Source organism: Boleophthalmus pectinirostris, unplaced genomic scaffold (assembly GCF_026225935.1).
Source record: "Boleophthalmus pectinirostris isolate CB_2022bp ecotype Guang Dong unplaced genomic scaffold, ASM2622593v1 HiC_scaffold_23, whole genome shotgun sequence".
Lineage (NCBI taxonomy): Eukaryota > Metazoa > Chordata > Actinopteri > Gobiiformes > Gobiidae > Boleophthalmus > Boleophthalmus pectinirostris.
This window is the reverse complement of record NW_026571207.1, coordinates 2976084-2997980: the sequence shown is the minus strand read 5'-3', so window position 1 is coordinate 2997980 and position 21897 is coordinate 2976084. Positions and strand designations below refer to the sequence as shown.

At 38.0% G+C, this 21897-nt stretch overlaps 1 protein-coding gene across 1 annotated transcript in view; it reads right to left on the bottom strand.

Annotated features, from left to right (window-relative positions):
• The window catches only part of hspa9 (heat shock protein 9), a 31562-nt gene extending 17303 nt beyond the window's left edge, over nt 1-14259 (bottom strand). The window contains exons 1-4 of the mRNA XM_020929023.2: nt 13955-14259; nt 10536-10594; nt 8369-8456; nt 2261-2442 (exon numbers count right to left, since the gene is read on the bottom strand). Coding sequence (XP_020784682.1) covers nt 2261-2442; nt 8369-8456; nt 10536-10594; nt 13955-14035 — 410 coding nt within the window. The 5' untranslated portion in view covers nt 14036-14259. The remainder of the gene's footprint in view (nt 1-2260; nt 2443-8368; nt 8457-10535; nt 10595-13954) is intronic.
• Nucleotides 14260-21897: the final 7638 nt, after the last annotated feature.

Below are 21897 nucleotides of genomic sequence, written 5' to 3'. Positions count from 1 at the left end.
AAAACAGTCTTTGTATTTTATTTAATACTCTGTTAGTTTTCACTTGGCAACAATGAACTTCCTGTTAATTCCTAACCTCATGACAATTCTGTCCAGGTCAGCTTTTCTGCCTTTGCAGTAGGGACGGGCATTAGATGAAATTTTTCGTAATCAATCGTCGGAAGAATTAACGATCGATTATCGATTAATCATTAACGTTTTTATATTAAAATGATCATCATTATTATTACTATCTGCACTACTAATCTGCAGAAATCAATTCAGCTTTACGACATATAAACCGTAACGACTCTAGAGCCACATCAGCCCGTTTGACATTATAATGTGTTTAATTCATTTTTGTGCAACTCTCACAGAAACGAAACTTAAAACCGCATCGCTAATTTGCATAAACTAAGAGAAGATAAAACTACAGCTCTTGTGTCGCTGATGTGGTTCAATTTCTGTTGTATTAAAAGACATGACTCAGGTGAATACAGGTTAGTGTGACCAGATTTGCGTTTGTCAAAACCAGGACACCGTACGGGGGGAGGGAGGTGGGGACTCGTCATCGACATTGAGCGACTCTCACCTGGTAAAACTTTTTCCCACTGGACACAGAAACATATGTGCTGCTTTATACACTGTGCACATGGACTCACACTTGTCCCGAACGCAACAGAAAGCCTGGAATTTCTTGTACAAATCATCGTTAAATCCGCATTTGTGCTTCGGTACGTTACAGACTGACCCACTGTTTGTGTCTCGCTCCTTCTGAGTGCAGAGACACATGTACACACCTGTTTGGTCACGACACACACAGCAACCTACATTCGGTTTGTCGATTAAAATTAACGTAATCGATGAAATTCTTAATGATCAATTATCGATTAATCCATTAATCATGCCCATCCCTACTTTGCGGTTTAGTTTTTTTTTTGTTTTGTTTCCTTCATGTCAAGCTAACGTCTCATCAGCACATCAGAGTTGTTCAGTGAGGTCAGAAAGGAGTAAGGAAATGAGACAATATGCAGTGTCGAGCTGTGTCCATCACTTCAAGAAAAGTCACGTGACAGAAACATCTACTGTATCATTTGGTGTTGCTCGTGACGGAAGTCGTGTCGCTTCATCACCACAGAGAAACAGAAGACAGGCCTGTTCTGTGTCAGCTCATTTTGATCAGTCCCAAGTGGAGCTCACTACAGATTTACTGAAAGAACTATATTATTATACGTTTATTTTGCTATAATTTTCACAACCATTCACCTCTTCATGTATCACATATATGCTTCCTTTATTGTACAATAGGCTGTAATTTGATTTTCTGATTTTCTGCATTACCTTCTTGGTCAGTTCTTTCAGGTGTTTCAAGCAGCTAAAACCTGGAATAGGCTTCCTGAAGATGTGACAGGCCTCTACTTTGACGCTGTTTAAATCCAGGCTCCAAACGCTTCTGTTTAACTGTGCATATGACTGAAAGGTTTTCATTCTGCACTCTCCTCTCTCGTTTATGTAATTAATGTCTCTCTCTTTTTTTTTTTATTTAATCTTTAATTTTATGATGATTATTTATGTTTTAATTTGTTTTTATTGTGATTTTAATGTTTTTCTTATTCTGTAAAGCACTTTGAATTACTTTGTGTACGAATTGTGCAGTACAAATAAACTTGCCTTTCATTCGTTGGATATCAGATCACATCTATTACAAATGAGTGTTCACGTGTCTGAATGAACGAGCCCTGCCCTGTGTCCATGCTTCTGCATAGTGAGCAGTTCATTTTTAAACCACCAGATGGCGCCACAGACCGCACCAACAGTGTCACAGTGTTGGAAATGTGTTACACACGTTGAGGCCTCATGTACCCATCACTAAAAGGAGCCATGAAGCACTGCACTGCGCACATCCAACCCAAAATTTCCAAATAGTTATTACTTACAGCAGTTGGTAATACCATGTAACTTAAATAAAAACTTCTACATAAAAAAATCCAACTTTATAATATATAAAGCAGAACTGTCTAAAGCCACATCAGCCTGTTTCATGTTATAATCACATTATAATGTGTCAAATGCACTGTAAAAAAAAAACACATGGCAAATATGGGACAATGGGAAACAATGAGAGCTCACACGTCAAAACAAATTCATGTCCTATAGTTTCTTAAATATGGTGTTTTTATTCTCTAATGTGCAATGTTTTTTTCCCTGTGTCACTGCAGAGTCTCATACATGTTTATATTCTTTGATTATGATGGATTTGCGTGCGCTGGGCTTTACTCACAGGTCCTTCTGCACCTCGGGGTCGTCGTATCTGCGGCCGATCAGCCTCTTGGTGGCGTACAGTGTGTTCTGGGGGTTGGTGACGGCCTGGCGCTTGGCGGGCATGCCCACCAGACGCTCTCCCTCTGCGGTGAAGGCCACCACGGACGGGGTGGTGCGGGCGCCCTCTGCGTTCTCCAACACCTGCAGTCAAATGACATTTAGAATTGTTATAGCATTATTAATTCAGTATAATTACTATTTCGTTTTTAGAGATCAACCAATCTGTTTGTTTTTTTTTTGTTTGTTTTTTTATGACTGATGCAAATAGTTAATAATCCAGAGAAAACAATAGCCAAATTAAGAGCAAATTTTTATTATTTTTCACAAATTCCAGTGTTTCCCGTTTACAGAGAGCCTATGGAGGCCTCCCACAGTCTAAGGCTACGTTTACACAGAGCCAGGTTTGTTGAGAAACAAATATTTCCCTCCCTCTGTTTTCCAGAATAACATTGTGCACACAGCATCGTTTTCAAAAAAGTTTTTGTTTAAGTCAACCTGCATAAATACACCATCGAGCGGCGACATAATTACACCAAGACTATGGGCGGCACCTGGATTAGATTCAAACCTGTAGCATTTATTTCATTACAGTTGTAAGTTTTACTCAAAAACACCTTGAGAAACGTGCATTACTGAGCAGACTCGCCTCTCCACAGATCTGTTAAAGAAGTGGCAAAATAGCTGAACTCCGAGCCTCATTCGTCTCTGGTCGTGGATATGAAACATCAGCTGTGTGTGCAAATGAAAAACATGAAAAGTGTTTCACCAGAAGAAATGCGACTGCTGCTCTGATGCTCCATGATCATCATCAGAGCAAAAGGGAAACACTGGCCGCACTTTTGGCGCATCAGCTCCTAAAACTCCAGTTATCTCACTTTACAAGCAAACGCCAAGCTATAGTTTTCCAGAATCTTCACTCTGCCTCTGAAAACAAATCTTTCTAAAAACTCGTTTGTAGGGGTGTAACGATATCAAAGTCTCACGATGCGATATCGTCACAGTATGAACCTCACAGTACGATATTTATTGCGATATTGTGGGGAGGCTCACGATTAGGGATGTAACAATATCCAAATCTCCCGGTATGATATTTTCTCGATATACATCTCAAGGTACGATATTTATTGCGATATTTTGTGGAGGTTAACAAAACTGAATATGCGACTTTCCTCTTAAAATGCCTTGACAAAACTTCAACCAAAGAACTAAGACTTAAAAGTGCTTAGAACTGTTATTTCTTCTTGTTGTCTGCACTGAAATGGAGCAAAGGATCATGGTCTATGTAGTTTCCTCTGTCTATTGCCGCACCATAACTAGTCATTTAAGCAAAGAGACTTGTAATTCGATATATTGTGATGGTCCACGATATTACTGTGAGAACTTTGACGATACAATATCACGATTTCTCGGTTATTGTTACATCCCTAGCCGTCTGCAGTGTAAAAGATGGGTACAAACGAAGGGAAATGTCTCTAATTTTTTAAAAATACCTGTGTAGATGTAAACATTGTCTAAAATTCTCCCCCATAGTCTTAAAAAAAAAAAAAACATGGTCTTCACATTGGCACTGCAAAATCTTACTTTGGTGCTTTATATTGTCATATTGTTCGGCATCAAAAATGTTCAATTACGTCCTCTTCGCAGATGATACCACTATACTACTGCTCAGGTGAAGACCAAAGGCAGCTTTTTCAAATGGTGGAGAGGGAGCTGCAGAAAATAAAAGTCTGGTTTGATATTAATAAATTATCACTAAACATAGAAAAAACTAAATTTATGATATTTGCAAAGCGAAAAGTACAAAATCATGTACAAATTATGCTCAATAATACACCACTAGAAAGAGTCTTTCAAAATAATTTTTTAGGAGTAACTACAGATCATAATTTAAACTGGAAATCACACATTAATACAATTAGAAACAAATTATCCAAAGTGATAGTAATTATATATAAATATAGATATACCCTAGATAAAAACAGTCTTTTTATTATATATAACTCGCTGGTAATGCCCAACATAACCTACAGTATCGAGATTTGGGGCAATACATATAAGACTAATACAAAGCCAGTCTTTACCCTGCAAAAAAAGGCAATAAGAGCAATCACATTATCAACTTATAACGAACCAACCAATGCATTATTTATAAACCTTCAAATGCTGAAATTTTATGATTTAGTCGACCTTTATACTCTGAAAATCATGTTCAAAGTAAACAACAATCTCCTGTCAAAATCGTTACAGGACATGTTCAAAATCCAAAAGAGCCAATATGAGCTCAGAGGCACAGCCATGTTTATCAAAAAGAAAATAAGAACAAACATTATGAAATTTTGTAAATCTTTTAAAGGGCTGGAGCTGTGGAACAACTGTACAGAAAACCTAAAATTGTGCACCAGTGTCTTTCACTTTATAAAGAAGTTTAAATGTTTAACTCTGGACAGATACATGAAATATGAGACTTAGTTTGTGCTGTCGGACTTTGTTGTTCTGTTACTGATTAGTTTGTTTCCTCCTGCTGTATTTTTGAAGATGAACTGGTGTTAAGATGACGCTCTGACAAAGGAATAAAAGATAGGCATAATAAGCTTAAGCTTCAGCCGACACCTTTTCGGTCTGTGTATGTTAAATATGACTGTTTGTGAATTAATGTCAAAATATACCTGTGACCGAAATAAATCAATAAATAAAATAATAAATAAAAATAAAAAGTAACTACACTGTTCAAAAAGACAGTTGAATTATGAAATGCAGACAATGAATGACATTCAAACGTCATAAATTGTATGAAAGAAAGTTTTTGTACCATCAGTCTGAACAGTATCTATGAGAAACACTGAATTCTGTTATTTTAACTCACCCACTCCCCCCCTGCACATTCTTGTGATTTAATAATAGCCGTTATGTTTGTTTGTGATTCTCAAGATTACGTAACATGTCCCCCGAATGATTATTGTCGACCCTTTGATCGTCGATGCCAATAAAACGATTCTGAAGCCTCCGCTCTGTCTGTTTATTTTCCCTCTCTCACGTCTCCTCCCTCCGCTCTCCAGAGCAGCAGCAGAGCACTGAACAGACGTCTGCCGCTGCCGTCCTGTCCTCACAGCGCCCGGAAATGTCTCGGTGTTAAGGATCTGTCCGGGGCTGTATTTCGTTCATCGAAAAGACGCTCACACGCAACATCCTGAGCTGCGGCGCTCCGTTAGCGCACAGGGCGAACGTTTATCCGAGCTCGAGATAGAGACAGCTTCTTCATGTTGCGCGCTCAAAAAAAGCAGCATTAGAGCAGATAAACTGTTCTAAACTCGCTGTAGTTTCTCTAATAAAGTCTGCAGAGGAGCCAAAGAAAGACAGCAGATTTGCCATTTGTTATAACGGCAATAACATTTCCCTCCTACTACCGTTTTTTTTTTGGAGTACAAGTCACTTTTTTTCATGGTTTGGGTGTTTCCTGCGACTTATTAAAATTTTCACACTGAAGCGGCGAGAGGCTCTAGTCTTGTGTCTCAGTATCTGCTGCTCCCGTTACTCCTGTACCACTGTCACTTCACTCTACTGCGCATGTCTCCTGCAGAAAAAGCCGCTTTCCTGCTGCAAGTAGTGAAATATTCAGCTGAAAATGGTAATCAAGCAGCAGAAAGAAAGGTTGGACTTGTGAGGGACTGGTGGAAAAGCGGGGATGGAGAACACACAGCAACCAGGAGAATGGACCATGCAACTTTCCTGAAGTCACTGGATGCTTCGACAAAGCCTGGACTTCAGTGACACAGAAACCATCCTGTCGGGGTTCAAAAAGACCCGAATAATTCTAACTGGAACTGATGCCGAGTTTAACGACAGCGACACAGAAGAGGAAGCGGCGCTCTGTTTACCTCCAGAGGTCGAGGCCGAGTTGTTCAGAAGTGACACCGAGGATGAAGAATTGAATGGATTTATTGATCTGGAGAGTTTGTTAAACTTGTTCTGTTCTGTTATAGTTTATCTGAAGAACTGTTCATATGTGACGTTAACAGTCTGTTGTTCTCTCTTCTAGTGTTTTTACTAGAACTTGACTATCAAAATCAAATGTCAGTTTTCTGATTTTATCAAATAAATTTCCCCCTAAAAGTGCGACTTATACTCCAGGGCAATTTATAGTCTGAAAAATATGGTAATCTAATCTTGGTCACAGAAAAACAATGCAATTTGGCCAATTAAATAAAGCAATTGTGTTGAATAAAAGTAATTTCTTCATCCTACAGCTCTACACATGTAAAAAGTAGCCATTCATTTGATACAATAGCAAAATGCAGAAAAACTAAGCGGATAATCAATAATATGTGCCTCAGAATCATAATCGAACCGTCAGACAGCCATAGATTTAATAATGTATTGTACTTCAAAAATTTCTATAATGACAGGCCTATCCACAGCAAACGGGTTCTCCCTTTTCCATTTCCATGATTATAGTTTTAGTCCTAATTTAGCCTCGTTTGCTCTGGCTGCTCTTATTTGAACAACAGATGTATTGGATAAGTATCCTAATACAATTTGCCATTTTTTAAATCAGTATTCAGTTCACAGTGCACAATTTAGCTACACCTGGGAGTATTAACACCCAACAGAGGTAATAAACTAAAGTCTAAACTACAGGGTTAGCAGGTTTTACACATTAAACACATCAAGTGACTCACAAATACGTTCAGGCCTCTCTTAACTGTTTCCCCCATGAAGACGACATTTGACGACCCCCCTGAACCCTTAATGACGACTTTTGACACCTCCGCCGTTTCACTAAAGACGTGATTTGACGACCTTTAGAAATGGCTCGGTTTTTCACATGTAAACAGAGGCTGTGATCGGTGGGGGCCACTACAACCCACACTAGACTGACCAATAGGATTCAAGGATATGGTTTCGCCGATTTTTTCCGAAGTTAATCGAAAGAGTGATGATGGTAGCTTCCGGAAAAAAAACACAACATGAAACACGTGCAATGGAAAGATCACGGCACTGCACAGTTTTAGAAATAATGAGGAGCGGACGTATTTTATGGATAAGTTTAGAGAAAGTGACTTTTATAGATTTCAAAGTGATGATGATGAAGTTGATTATAAAGTGGAAAACCACGACAGCGACGGACTTTTCGGGGAGAAGGTGAGAATGCAGCTGATGTGTCTGTGTGGAGTCCTGCGATATCCGAACAAACTATCTGAGCTTTATACTCGATTATGAACCAAAATTGCCCTGAAATCTGGATGTTGCCCAGGCGAGTCCTTTAAAATATTTCAGTCTTTTTTTTCCAAGATGCGATGTATAACAGAATCGCGACAGAAAAAAACGCTTATGCGGAACTCTGCACACGAGAAAGTGACCAAGATGACAAATACTGGACACAAACTGACGGGGAAGAGTTTTTATTATTATATATTATTATATTATAATAAGCTGAAAATAAATGAATAAGTTGAATAAGCTAAATGAGTTGAATAAGTTAAAAGGAAAAAAATGAATTAGCTCCACACAGGTGAACAACAGGTAAAAACAGGTGCACACTTGGCTATACTGTATCTGGTGATATGAAATCTGTTTAAATACTTTGACAAAGTATATTTTTTATTTTTTTTATGAATATAGTACTCAGAACATGCAGATATCAAATGCTGAATGTAGTTTTTTGTTTTCGAGTTTGCACCTGACCAGGTGAACTCTCATTTTCAGTGAGCTGTTATAAACCTATAAATGAGTTGAATTCACATTTAAACATCCAGAAATGAAGAGTTCAGAGTCTAAGGTTTCCAGAGATACAAATATGTCTGTGTTACAATTAAGTTCATGAGTGTAAAAATCATTTATAATCACTCGTGGAAGTCTGTTTTCTTTTATGCAGTTATGCTCTATGGGTAGAACTAGTAACATATGTATGGGTTGTTCCTAGTCGGCGTCCAGGGGGGAAAGAGTTAAACGAATCAACGGTGAGACTCATGAACCTATTTTACTTGGTCACATTCTGCGGCAAATCACAGAGCAACGACAGCTTCACTCTGGCAGCACACGGGGCTGAGTTCACGTCAGCGTCACTGACCTTGGCCTGTTTGCCCTCCATGACGGCCACACAGGAGTTGGTGGTGCCCAGGTCAATGCCGATGACCGAGCCGCGGATGGCCTCTGACCTGCAACACACACACAACCGCACAGGGTCATTTAATATGTACACAAACAAAACGCCAAACCAAACCAAAATTATTCTTAGCTTCACAGGATTTACTACTGATGAAAGCAATTTTATAGTAAGTCTGTCCTTGTTGTGGTGTCGTTTATAAACTGAGTTTGGAAGATCAATTCCTGCTGAGATCAGTGCGTGTTGTGTCCTTAGGCACCCATGTGTGAATGTGACGTTTGCCCCAGGGCATATCGTATCATTTAATGTGACAGTACAGTATCGATATCGTGGGCTGTTGTATCGATACATCATAGCCAAGAGGATTTTTTTGGTATATTTTACTAAATTATTTTCTTAAAGCGCTACAGTTTTGTTTGTTTAGTGAAAGGAAACTTGTTTATGCGACACATTTGACATTTTCACAGTTTGGATGATTAAATAGTTTGTGTTTCATTGGTTTGGTTTTAAAAAGACTTAGTATCACAGCCATGATTTAGCCCAGGAGTGTCAAACTCATTTTGGTCCGGGGGCCGTCTCCAACCTACTTTAATCCCTAAGGGGCCGGATCAGAAACTCATTCCCCAAAAACAGCAATAAGTTCAAATATTTGTGCAGAGAAACGCAAATCTATGACAGAAATCTTTTTTAATTGATGAACTCTTTCTTTTACAAAATATTATAATATTATGAACAACCTGAAACTTTAAGAAAAATGCAATTTCAACACAAAGTTTTAACATGAACTTGTATGTAAATAGGAATAAGTCAATTTTTCTTGTAAAATCCTGCACTCGGCTCCACTTTTCTCATGTTGGACATTTTTCTGATGAGGGTGTCACGGTCAACAGTCAAAACGATCGTCCTTTAAGAGCGTTTGGAAAGAGACAAATCTTCATTTGTGCTGCTCTGGTGGGAGGGGCCACGTACAGAGACACTGGAGATGCTGCTATGCTCAGCACTGCAGAAAATTACCAATATTTTAATAGAAAATATAATTAAAATATTTTAGTAGAAAATCAGCCGAGGGCCATATTAAAGGTCTTGGAGGGCCGGATCCGGCCCCCAGGCCATATGTTTGACACCCCTGATTTAGCCTTTATTTTTTATTGAACCGTACAAAATCAATTTAAAATATATCGTATCGAACTGTAAGCTCACTGTATCGAGATATGTATCATATCGGTAACTTCTGAATCACACCCAGCTCTAATTATGATTCAAATAAGCACTGGCATGTGGACGTGCAGCAGCTTTAAGTGTGGTGGCCAGTCAGGACTGCACTTGTAACTTTAAAAAAAGGTCACACTTTAATACAGCACTTTCCCATCTTCAATTATAACAATTATTCACAGATTCATTCAGTCACACTGGAGGAGAGGTAGGTTAAGTGTCTTGCCCAAGGACAACAATGATTATGTCGAAAGCGGGATTCAAACCTCAAACCTTCGGATCAGTAGGGGTGTGCAAAAATATCGGAATATTGATATATCGTATCGTTTAATGTGATGATACAGTATCGATATCATGGGCTACTGTATCGATATATCACCAAGAGTATATTTAGGTGTGTTTTAATAAATTATTTTGTTACAGAGCTACAGTTTTGCTGCTTGTAGAGTGAAAGGAAGCTCATTTATGCAACACATTTGACATTTTGACACTATTTTGAGGATTAAAATGTTTGTGTTTCAGATGAACTTTGCACAAGAAGTGGTTTAACAAAGGCTTTTAGTATCACAGCCATGATTTAGCCTTTATTTTTTATTGAACTGTATTGTACAGATTTGAAATATATCGAATCGAAAGTGCACTGTATCGAGATATGTATCGTATAGTGGCCTGTGTATCGAGGTATGTATTGTATCGGCAACTTCTTAATGACACCCAGCCCTACGGATCAGTGGACAAAGACTCTACCAACTGAGCTACTGAGTGTATAGTCCCAATCATGACTGAAATAAACACAGACATGTCGACTACTAAAGATTTAAAGCCTTGAGTGTGGTGTTCAGTTAGTGCCGCTCTTGTAACTTTAATAAACGACCATCTGATTCCTGGACTTATTTGGTTTATAGTTCAGGATACTCACGCATAGTCTCTTCTGGACAGAACTCTGGATGCATCTGGATGGAAGCTGCTCCAACAGGCCTAGAACACAACACGACAAGGTCAACAACAAAGTAAGGCCATGAGTGAGTATCACTTACACAGAGCTTTAATTAAATACAGCATAAAGCACTTTTTTACTTATTTATTGACCTTTATTTAACCAGGATAATTCCACTGAGATGTTTTTTAGTTTCCCAGCATACTTATGGAAACATCATTCAGATTCTGAGCATAATTCAAATTGAAATCATGATTAAAAACTTAAAATTACAGTATTTTTCCAACTATAAGGCGCACTTCAAATCCTTAAATTTCCTCAAAAATCAACAGTGCGTCTTATAATCTGTTGCGCCTTAATTCTGTATTAATTCTGGTTGCGCTTACTGACCTTGAACCGATTTTATGTGGTACATGACGCTCAAAAAATCTGTCAAAATGTTTTAGTACGACTTTGGTAAACTACGAAGCCGCAAAGCCTGATGGACTGTCGGAGCGTTACGGCTACTGTAAGTCCAACAGGAGCTCAGTGGCAAAAGGAGCAAGCTGTTTTTTCATCTTTTTTTCCTATTCTGAAGTAAAATTTTAAAACTAAAACATGTCTAAACTGTTTTTTTTGTCAAAATCTTAACTTTAATAATTTAGTAAAATGAGCAGTCTAACCTGTTGTATTCACTTTAATACCATATGAATAAATAGGTTAAGGACAGTAGTGTTGCAGTATAGTAATTTTCTTTTTTATTTTCTTAAGGTAACCCAGTGTAAATCATAATTACAAAATAAAAAAAAATAAATAAATAATAAAAATAAAGAGACTACACAAAATAAAACTGCAAATAAAAAACAAAAAATTCCAAAATTAAAAATACGAAAAACTATTAAAATAAACCTAAAATCAAATAAAAATTTAAAAAATAATTTAATTGACACTGAAAAAAGGGCTCCACTTTGCTGTTATTTGGCAGTAGACTTACTATTCAGCAGTATTTGACAGGTGTGTCTTACATTTTTTCTTGAGTTTAATAATTCTCCCATTTATCCCACAATGACTGATTGATTAGTTGCCCCAAAGACCTTTAATTTTAAATGTGATTTGTTTCATTTCTTTGGTTTTCTTAATCAGATTTTTCCATTCGTCTATAGTTCGGCTATTTCTTTGTAACCAGTGAGTAGTAATCACTTTCAGAGCACTCTTAACTGCTTTTTGACTGTACATTTGTTTTAATTATTATTATTATTATGACGAATGGCAATACTCAGAATACATGACATGACAAATGGAATGCCAGGGGGAGGCATACATAAAAAAAAACCTTAAACAGTGCCACATTGGACTAAGATACTAACAGATATATAACTTTCATGTCAATGTGGGTTTTTTTTTGTTTGTTTACACTACTTGACACTACTACTACTACACTACTATGTCTCTCTTTTTTAATTTTAATCTTCATGATTATTTATGTTTTGTTTTTATTATGATTTTAATGTATTTCTTATTCTGTAAAGCACTTTGAATTACTTTGTGTACGAATTGTGCTATACAAATAAACTTGCCCTGAAATAGTGGATAGGTAGAATTCTATGTTATTCGGTTCTTTTTTCAGACCAAGGGTTTGTTTTCATACCTGACAGTTTCGACTGCTCACTCGTGGTCTTTCTCAGAGTGGTCACGTGATGTTGCTGTGACGTGTCTGGTCAATTTGGCGCTGTGTTCCTATTGGTTTTTTACTCACACACCTGGGATACTGTCCTGAGGAAGTGGGACTGCAGATGGCACTGTCATCCTGCCTCCACCAGTAGGAAAACATGGCCAAAATGTCTTTACATCAGCAGAGCGACACATCACAGCAACATCACATGACTCTGAAGAAGAGCGCTAGTGAGCAGTCAAAACTGTCAGGTATGAAAACAAACTCTTGGTCTGAAAAAATAACCTAATAACATAAAATATTGGAAGACCAAGTGAATCTCATTGGACTATGTAGAATTCTAATTGTTTAATTAGAACAGGAAAAAACAAAGAGATAAGAGAATTTACATTTGTGAATATAAAACTTGCCAAATATAATAATAATAAAGTTAATTGCCTTTTTTTTTTTTTTTACCAAAAAGAATATGTTCAAATTTTAATGAAAAGTCAGGGTCAATGCATTTTGACTGAGCAACATTACAGCATGAAGGTCGTTTCATTGAGGACAACTACTTCATCCCAAAAACTCCATCAACAAATGCTCAACAGTTCACATTGAAGACATCACGTGACTAACCACAGACACATGTCAATAATTTAGTAATTTGCTCAGCACAGCAAGCATCTATTAGTAAAATATATCAATACAACTACACGAATTACTAGCCCTAATGTCAATAAAGACTGTGCCATTTTAAACAAGAAGAGGTTTAACAATGATTTGCAAACCCAAAATCCCAAAATGACCAGTCTAACCTGTTGTGGACACTTTAACCTATTTATTCATTTGGTTTAAAGACAGCAGAATTGCAGTACAGGCGTTTTGGAGAAGAAATACGGGAGGATGTTCGCACTCCTACATGAATATAAATTTAAAAAAAAGATTAATCCACACATTTGTTCTGTTGCTGGCTCTGGCCTGAGTCTCTTAACTTCATTTAGACTGGTCCACATGTGCAACGTTGCAGCATGAAGGGGGTGGGGACACGGACTGAAGGTCATTTCACTAAGGACCACTTCTTCATCCCAAAAACTCAATCAACAAAAGTGTAAAGCCTTAATGTCAATAAGAAGAGGTGTGTTAAATTTTAGTACATTTGTTCAAGCCTGGATTTTTCTTCTTAATTTTGCCATTACCCCATAACCAAGTGTTACACATCTTTTTTTTTTTATTATGTCACAATCTGCTGCTGTATTTGTGTCATATGGCTGTAATAAAACCTATATGACCAGAAACACAAATGAAAAAAGAAAAACAGAATATAAATCATACAAACCACGCAGCAAACATGTATTAAAAACTTTTGGACAATTAAAAAAGCTTAATTTAGGGGGGCTTAGGTACAAAAATGCAAAATATCAAGTCTGTAAGTAAATTTAATGATTCGCAGGCCCAATAGTTTGCACTTTTACCTGTTTTTTAAGGGACATGACGGATTTTAAAACTACAGTTCACATCAGACACTACAAATCCGATCAAATGTTTTATTTTGGACTAAAACAACTACTTTTTTGCTATGATAAGACCAGTTTTTCAGAAGATTTCAGACGTGACATGAGGCGCCGGTAGCAGTCATGTAACCGGTGGCCTTGGCTTAAGAGGTGACATGCTAAGCTAGCCAAATCGGTATAATGCGCATAAAAAAGCGCGGTTTCGCTTTTGCGCATAGCTTAAACCGATTTGGGACCACGGAAAGACGAGTGCTCACCTTCTTGACGAGGGAGGACACGCTTCGGACGGAGTTGACCGTGGGGAGAGTCCTTGACACGGATCTGGCTGCGCTCAGCATGGTGGTGACGCGGATCGGGCAGGACGCAGAAGTCACTAAACGTGGGGAAAATCCGCACAAAACGGCGTTAAAATGCGAGGCGGTCGGGCAGGCGATGGTGTTCCCGGAACGGTGCGGGGGTAGCGGGCTGAGAGCCGAGAGTGTAGCCGCGGTTCGGGGTCTGAGTGGCTCGTGTCAGCGGCCGCGGATGGGAAAGGAACTGCGCTTCTGGAACGATCTAAAAACACATGTTGCACCACGCACCGCCCGAGGACCCCGCGGAGAGCCGACCCAAGCGCCGCCTGACTCAAATCAAGCACTTTAACAGATTTTAAACTAATAAAATGCGCGTTACGATTAAGTTTTAATGTGTGTATGGGGTTATGTAATAAAATTGGTGTAATGCAATAAGAGAATTTGAAAAATTTGAAAAAGGAAGCGGTTATTTGTATGTTTTTTGAACAGGCGTGATAAAAGGCACGTGTAAGCTGTGGGCATGTGAAGGTCATGATGTAACCATGGATCTACGGACGTAACAGGAAAAAAAGGTGAAAACGAAAAGTTGACAATAAATAAATAAATAATTAATTAATTAATTAATTAATTAAAAATGAAAAAGATAATATTCATGTTATTAAATACAAAGCTGAGTACTATTTTTCATGTGCACGTTTTACTTTTACCTAAAGGTGCACTGTGTACTTTTTGGGGTGGACGAGTCAGCCATTTTTTTTTTTTTTTTTTTTTTTACAGATAATGAAATATACATAACTCTCGACGGGAGATAACACTGCCTTGTATGTACTTAAAAAAGTAAAAATAAAAAAATAAAAAAAATAATAATAATAAATGAAAATAAAACCACAAAACTTACAGGCCAGTCCATATAAGTCATTATATTCATACATTATCATTGCACATTTTTAAGATTCAAAACATAAATATTTGGATACATCATTACATTACATTATATGTCCTTGTAGGAGTCCTTGTTAGAATCCTTTAGGAGCGACATAGAAGCAAAACATGACTGTAATTCAGATTTAAACAACAAAAGAGATGGATTTCTGTTTTGCCTTTTACTTTTATGTATGTGGCATTTACACATAATCATAATTACATTGCAAAGTCGCAATAGTTCTTCTGGAAATTTGTTTATACCATAAAGTACTTACTCCAGATTAATTGAACGGTTATAACCATCTTAATTTTCAACCAGGTCATTAGATTATTCCAAAAATGTTTTGTCATGCCACAGGAGAAAAAGAGATGCTCGATTGTTTCCTCCTTTTGAGAGCAAACGACAAGTTGATAGTTCATCTGGAAATATCCCGGTATGGCATTAAACATATTCATCTTACATTTACTTAACAACATGGGTTTTTACTGACTTAAAAACTTGCATTCTTACTGTGAGTGGGCTCGCCTTTCCACACATCTGATACGTAACTTGGCTTCATGCTGTCTCTATGGAGATAAATAAGTGTAATGCCATAACGGGAAACATTCCAGGCAACATCTCCATGGAGAGAAGCTGGTGATGGACCCTCCACAATAAAAAAGTTACACAGTGCACCTTTAAGTAACATTTTTGGAAGCAGTACTTGCAAAAAAAAAAAAAAAACTACACTTTTACTCAAGTACACATTTGCAGTACTTTTTCCGCCACTGTATAAATTATAAGAACCGTAACAAGTAATTACATTATTTACTATATAATATCATATGTACAGGATAGATGCTTTGACTTTTAAGGCTTCCCGAGTTCCAAACAAGTTTACAAATAGGCTACGTATTTAATTTTAAGTCCAACAGAACAATGAATAGTCTCAAAACAGCTGAAACTTTGATCTACATTCTTATTTACAACGATGAGGCTGCTGTGAGTCATTTATACCACTAGAGGGCAGCAGTGCATGGCTCTGCTCGTGCTCGCACTGGGACGCCTTTGCATCAGCCATGACGCAGCATATTCCTTTTACAGTTTTTTTTTTTTTTTTTTTTATTTTTTTATTGTCAGTCTCTTCCACACTAAAGCTTACATTTCGGCACAAATTCCAAAACTTCCCCCTCAAAGAATAATACTCAGTTCATCTTATCGACATTTTCAAGCCTTAAGTCTCAGATCAAAACTACAAAACACTTTTTGCACTTAAAACACAATGATAAACTTTAGACACAGATTGCAATTGTTAACACTCACCTTGCATTTGCTATAGTTTATCTAAACACTGCACACACTCAATTTGACTCAATTATTATTAGAGCTGCCCGTCGGTTACAGACTATAGAGACATTATTTATTTAAAGTGTTGTTATTATTTGATATTTTGCTTGTTCAGGGTTCAATTTTTAACCAAAACTATTATTAAACATTTATTTTAGCAAGAAAAGGTTTAACATTACATATCTCGAAAAAAGAGAAAACATGCAGATGTTGTTGAAATTTTTCAATAAATATTTTATTTGGTGTACGACATAGTCCCAGTTTTTAATTTTGAGCTTGACACCCCTGCTCTAGAATTTGTTTTTACACTGAATAAAAATGTAATAATAATAATAATAATAATAATAATAATAATAATACATCTTTATTTGTAAAGCACTTTTAAAAGCAAGTGTTGTACAATAAAAAAAGCATAAAAATAGCGCACAGAAAGCACAAAAACAGACAATGATGCAAACAATCCAATAAATTATAATAAATAAATAAAAAGAAATAGAATCAAATTTGTGGTCATACCGGTTTGTCAAAGTCTGATCCCCTCAGACGCTCAGATGCTCAGCAGGTCCGGGTCTGGTTTGTACTTGGATGGAGATGTAGGGAAAAGCAGGAGCCACAGGGGGGCGCCAGTGGCATGTTGTGTCCTTAGGCAAGACACTTCACCCACATTGCCTTGTATGAAAGTGGTGTGTGTGTGTGAGATGGTGGTGGTCGGAGGGGCTGATGGCGCAGATTGGCAGCCTCGCTTCTGTCAGTCTGCCCCAGGGCAGCTGTGGCAATAAAAAAACATAAATAATCAAATCAAGCTAAAACCAGTTAAAGGAAGGCCAGCTGATAAAAATTTGTTTTAAGAAGTGATTTAAAAGCTGATCCTGATGGTGTGAGCTTTAATTCCTCAGGCAGGTTGTTCCAAAGCCGAGGCACCCAGACTGAAAAGGCTCCATCATCTTCGTCCGGAGCCTGGACTTAAACTGACATTAAACTGACTTTAGAGATACTGTTTATGGTCACTTTTATTCACATTTTTTATTTACATCAAATCAAAGTCAAATCAAACTTTATTTATAAAGTGCATTCATTGATTCAAATAAGTAACTCAAAGTGGTTTACCGTCATTAAATAAACAGCCCCACGTGCCCTTCCACCCCCTACCCCCACAACTGCCCCACCAAACACAAACTTACAACCCACACACAGGCACATGCAGTTTGACGCGCACACACAAACACACACACACACACACACACACACACACACACTAAAAACCATCATCAGGCCAGATACAGATAAGAGAGGCTGAGTACGACATTTGTCCTGAATGTCAGAGTCCTTGTTTATGCTGCTGAGTCTTTAGTACTACTGTGTTATTATTTATATTACTATGGATTTAGAAACCGTGTAAGTGAGAGACATGTAACAGCTCTACACTTCTGTACTAATACTATAGACGAGACCGGAGGAGCTGGAGGACATGTCTGGGGTGAAGGAAGTCTGGGAGTCCCTGCTTAGACTGCCGCCCCCGCAACCCGGCCCCGGATAAGTGGAAGAAAATAGATGGACTATAGCAGTGATTCTCAACCACTATGCCGCGGCACACTAGTGTGCCGTGAGAGATCGTCAGGTGTGCCGTGAGAAATTATCCAATATCTTTTTTTTAATTTAATTTTATTAATTATTACCTGCAAACATTATGTCATTGTCGAGTGTCCGTGCTGTACTTACTACAGCACGGACACTATACTACAGTGTAGTATATAATGACTGGCAGAGTGATCTAATATTCGTCCGGGTGGCGACAGGCAGCTAAATGCCTCGTTCCTTTAAAACAGAGGTGCTCAATACGTCGATCGCGATTTACCAGTCGATCGCCAAGGTCGTGTGGGTAGATCGCCGTGTCTCGTCTCGGACTCGATCGCGTTTAGACTCGGTCTTGTCTCTCACTCAAGGTCTGACACTCAACAAGTGCGATCATATTTCATTATGGCCGCTGCTGTTGGTAATAAACTTGTACAGGTGTGCCAGAGCGTGTGGGGCGTCTCAGTGCAGCCTGTGTGCTCAGTGCAGCCTGCAGAGACTCTACGGCAGATCACAAACACACACGCTCCCTATGCACGGCTCGTCTGCAACAGCGTGTGCCCTCGTGTACCAGCGTGCATCACAGGGCAGGTTCAACTTCCTAAACATCCTACCTGTCCATCTGCCTCACGTCAGCACGCCGCCCCTCGCCTTTTCACGCTCTCGCTCCTTCCTGCGTACAGCGAAAACAAAGCAAGACCAAAACGTCAGTCCGTTACAGTGTTAAGCAGGGCGGATCTACAGAACAGACCTACTGCCACATTTGGCTGAAATTTGCCTAACAAAAGTGCACAAATGCATCTGTGTTTGTCACGATGTGTGTTTGGTTTGGTAAACGTGCAGAGGCTGGTAAATATCACTGCAAAACCAGAAAAGAATGCAACTCCAGTTTGGAACTTTAAAAAACAGGTTTAAAAATCTTCCTTCACTTTTGTCACAGTTTTGTTAAAGTGCCAGAGGAAGTTCTCTTAAAGAAGAGGTTCTCAAACTGTGGGTGAGGGTCCAAAAAAGGGGCACAGAGTGTTTCAGTGCAGTTTGTTTGGCTTTGTATTAGGTAGATCTTTATGACTTGGTCATTTTGTAAGTAGATCGCATGCTGAAAAAGTGTGAGCACCCCTGTTTTAAAAGAATTAGTAACGCATGTGCATGGTGACAGTCATGGAGAAGTTTTTAAAATGGATGAATGCAAACTCCGAAATGGGCCCTGGACAAGATTCTGACCCAGAAGAAGAGCTTTTCAAGCTTAACTGCTATAAAAACTAAAAACAGAGAGAGACTGAGAGCTGTTGATGAAGAGCTTTGTGTGTGTCTTTCTTCTATTCCTGCAGGATATCAGCTTTGTGTTCATCTAAACAGGCGCAGGTCTCACACTGAGTAAGTAGAAATTAATGTAGAAATTATATTGTAATTAAATATACTGTATAGTGTCATTTTGTAACATTTTGGTTAGTGGTGTGCCGCAAGATTTTTCCAATGTACAAAACGTGCCGTGGCTCAAAAAAGGTAGAAAAACACTGGACTATAGACTGTATGACTGTATATATAAACAGACAAAGCTAAAGCACAAGTCGCCTCCTTCTAAATAGGAAGTTTACAGGTGGGTGTTTCCGGTTCCTTCTGACCCTGACAACCATGGAGTGTGTTTACATGCACATCAGTATCCCGGTTATTAATCATATGCCGGTTATGTCAGTATTCGGGATACTGTGTTTACATGCGCACTGAGAAACCGGGATACTCATATCTGTGTACATGATCAAATGTAGTATTCCGGTTTCTTGACATAATCTTACAAATGTGCAAACGCAAAAATTAACTTAATTTAATTTAATAAACCAAGAAATATACAAACCATGAGCTCCTTTAGCAGAGGAAGCTCAGGAGGTTTAACCAGTGATAAGGAGCTGTGAGAAATCCCACAATCCACTGCGCAGATCAAACCCAACAGATTCTTCATTAAAATCATCTGCATAAATAAACTCAACTTTACAACATATAAACCAGAACCACTATAGACACATCAGCCTGTTTGATTATATAATTCAGCTTTGATCACATTTGTTTACGTTTTACAGAAACAAAACTTAAAACCGCATGGCTCATTTGCATAAACTGTTGAAAAAAACAGCTTCTGAATATATGTGGGGTTTTTTTTTCTGTGACAGAGGATGTGCTGATGATGGTGAGTCTGTTCTGTGTGTATGTTGTAGGAGACTGTTCATGTTTAACTTTTCAGAGGTCATACGAGTGAAGATTGTATGTGTGCAGATTTAGCGCAGCTCTTTATTCTACAGTCATTTCACTCATGTATGGTCACTTTGTTTATGTCGGTCACTTTATTTATGTGGGTCATTTTGTTGTATCCCGGTTACTATCACAGTATACCAGCATCAGTAACCCGGTTTCTCAGAACCAGGATACTGCATTATTAGAAATACTAAAGGATACTGTGTATACATGCACCATGACGAAACTGGGATACTCATAAAACCCAATCATAACCAGGACACTGTACCTGCTGCTCTGAGTCTCGTCGTTTTGGTCTTAAAATGTTCATATTATTAACACGCTCTACATGATCCTAGTGTTGTTGTTTTTGTTGGGTTTTTTTCGCTATTTTGTCATCATGAGCTTCATCTGAGTGGATCTGAGTGCTGTCGGTAATGTCACAGTCACTACCACTCCTTTATTTGCTCAGTGACTAATACACTGTTTTCATAAGTCAAACAAAAACTGAAATAATATGCAGTACTCGCGGACGATTTTTCACTGTTCAAAAGATATACTTTATTTGAAATTGCTATGGAAAATAGCATATAGGATATAATAAGTTTTCACTACTACCACTGATTGTAGCTTTGAGCCTTGTTTTAGGTGTATTTGGGTATCAATTTTAATGAGTTCACACAATACAATATGTGTGTCATCCTTCACTAAACAATGAAAACAATAGGTCCACTTGGCAACTCCCTTCAGGCCAGATGAAGCCCTACCCAGACTAATAAGCATAGTTTGGTCTTGTGTTGCCAAAATATGTTTTTTTTTTTTTCAATATTTTAGTTGGTAGGTCATGACGAGGCCAAGAAGCATTGTTGTCAGGATACTAAAATGTCAAACTTGATTTTATTAAGGAAAAAGGCTCAATACTTGATACCACAATAATGGAAAAAACAACAACAGAATGTAATTTTCAGCACAAATAATAGTACTTTCTTTAAGTGTGGTCCTATACTGGATGTATTACTCGAAAGGTCAATCCTCAGTCTTCAGTCACTGTCTGTAAACTCACTAGTCCAGGCTCAAAGTGATTGATTCAAATTAACATAACTGGCTGTGTATAGTGTGATTGTTTATAATTAGATAGAGAGATTTGATTTGCACATATATTAAAAACATAATTTGAACATTTTAAACAGGTAGAAACAAAAGAAAATGACTGCGCAGGAGAGAATAAGAAGAGCTTTTTGGTCTCCCCCTCACTCTTCCCTTTAGTTCTCCAGGTACTGCCCAGTTTAGTAACACAATAAGTTACTTTACCTAGTAACTAGTTGCTTTTATAATGGAGTAACTCAGTTACTAACTAAGTTACTTTTTGTGTGAAGTAACTAGTTACTATAACTAATTACTTTTTCAAAGTAACGTGCCCAACACTGATGATGTGTGAAGTTGGAGGTCAGAGAGGCCGTTTCTAGGTGGTATTACAGAACAGTGTGATACTGTGGTATTATGATGAAGAATAAACTGTTTCTTTTCTGTGTTTAGGGAAAAATACTGTGGATTTTTCCAAAACTCTGAGGTGCTTCTGGTGAATAGTTCTGCTCTGCAGATAGAGGGTGAGTCCTCACACTGTGCATCCTCCTGCCCCTTCAGTCCCAGGACCTCGAGCGCACTCTACTCTACCACACTGTCTCCACAGTCACATTATAATACATTTTATTTATATATCACTTTTCTAAACATTCAAAGATGCTTTAAAACTACAGACGCCCACAGGCCACTAGCCAAACTGTTAATCCAAGAGCAAACACAAACATTCTCAAATGTGCTTTTATTTAGAGAGCACTGAAAAACTGCAGTCTTTTCA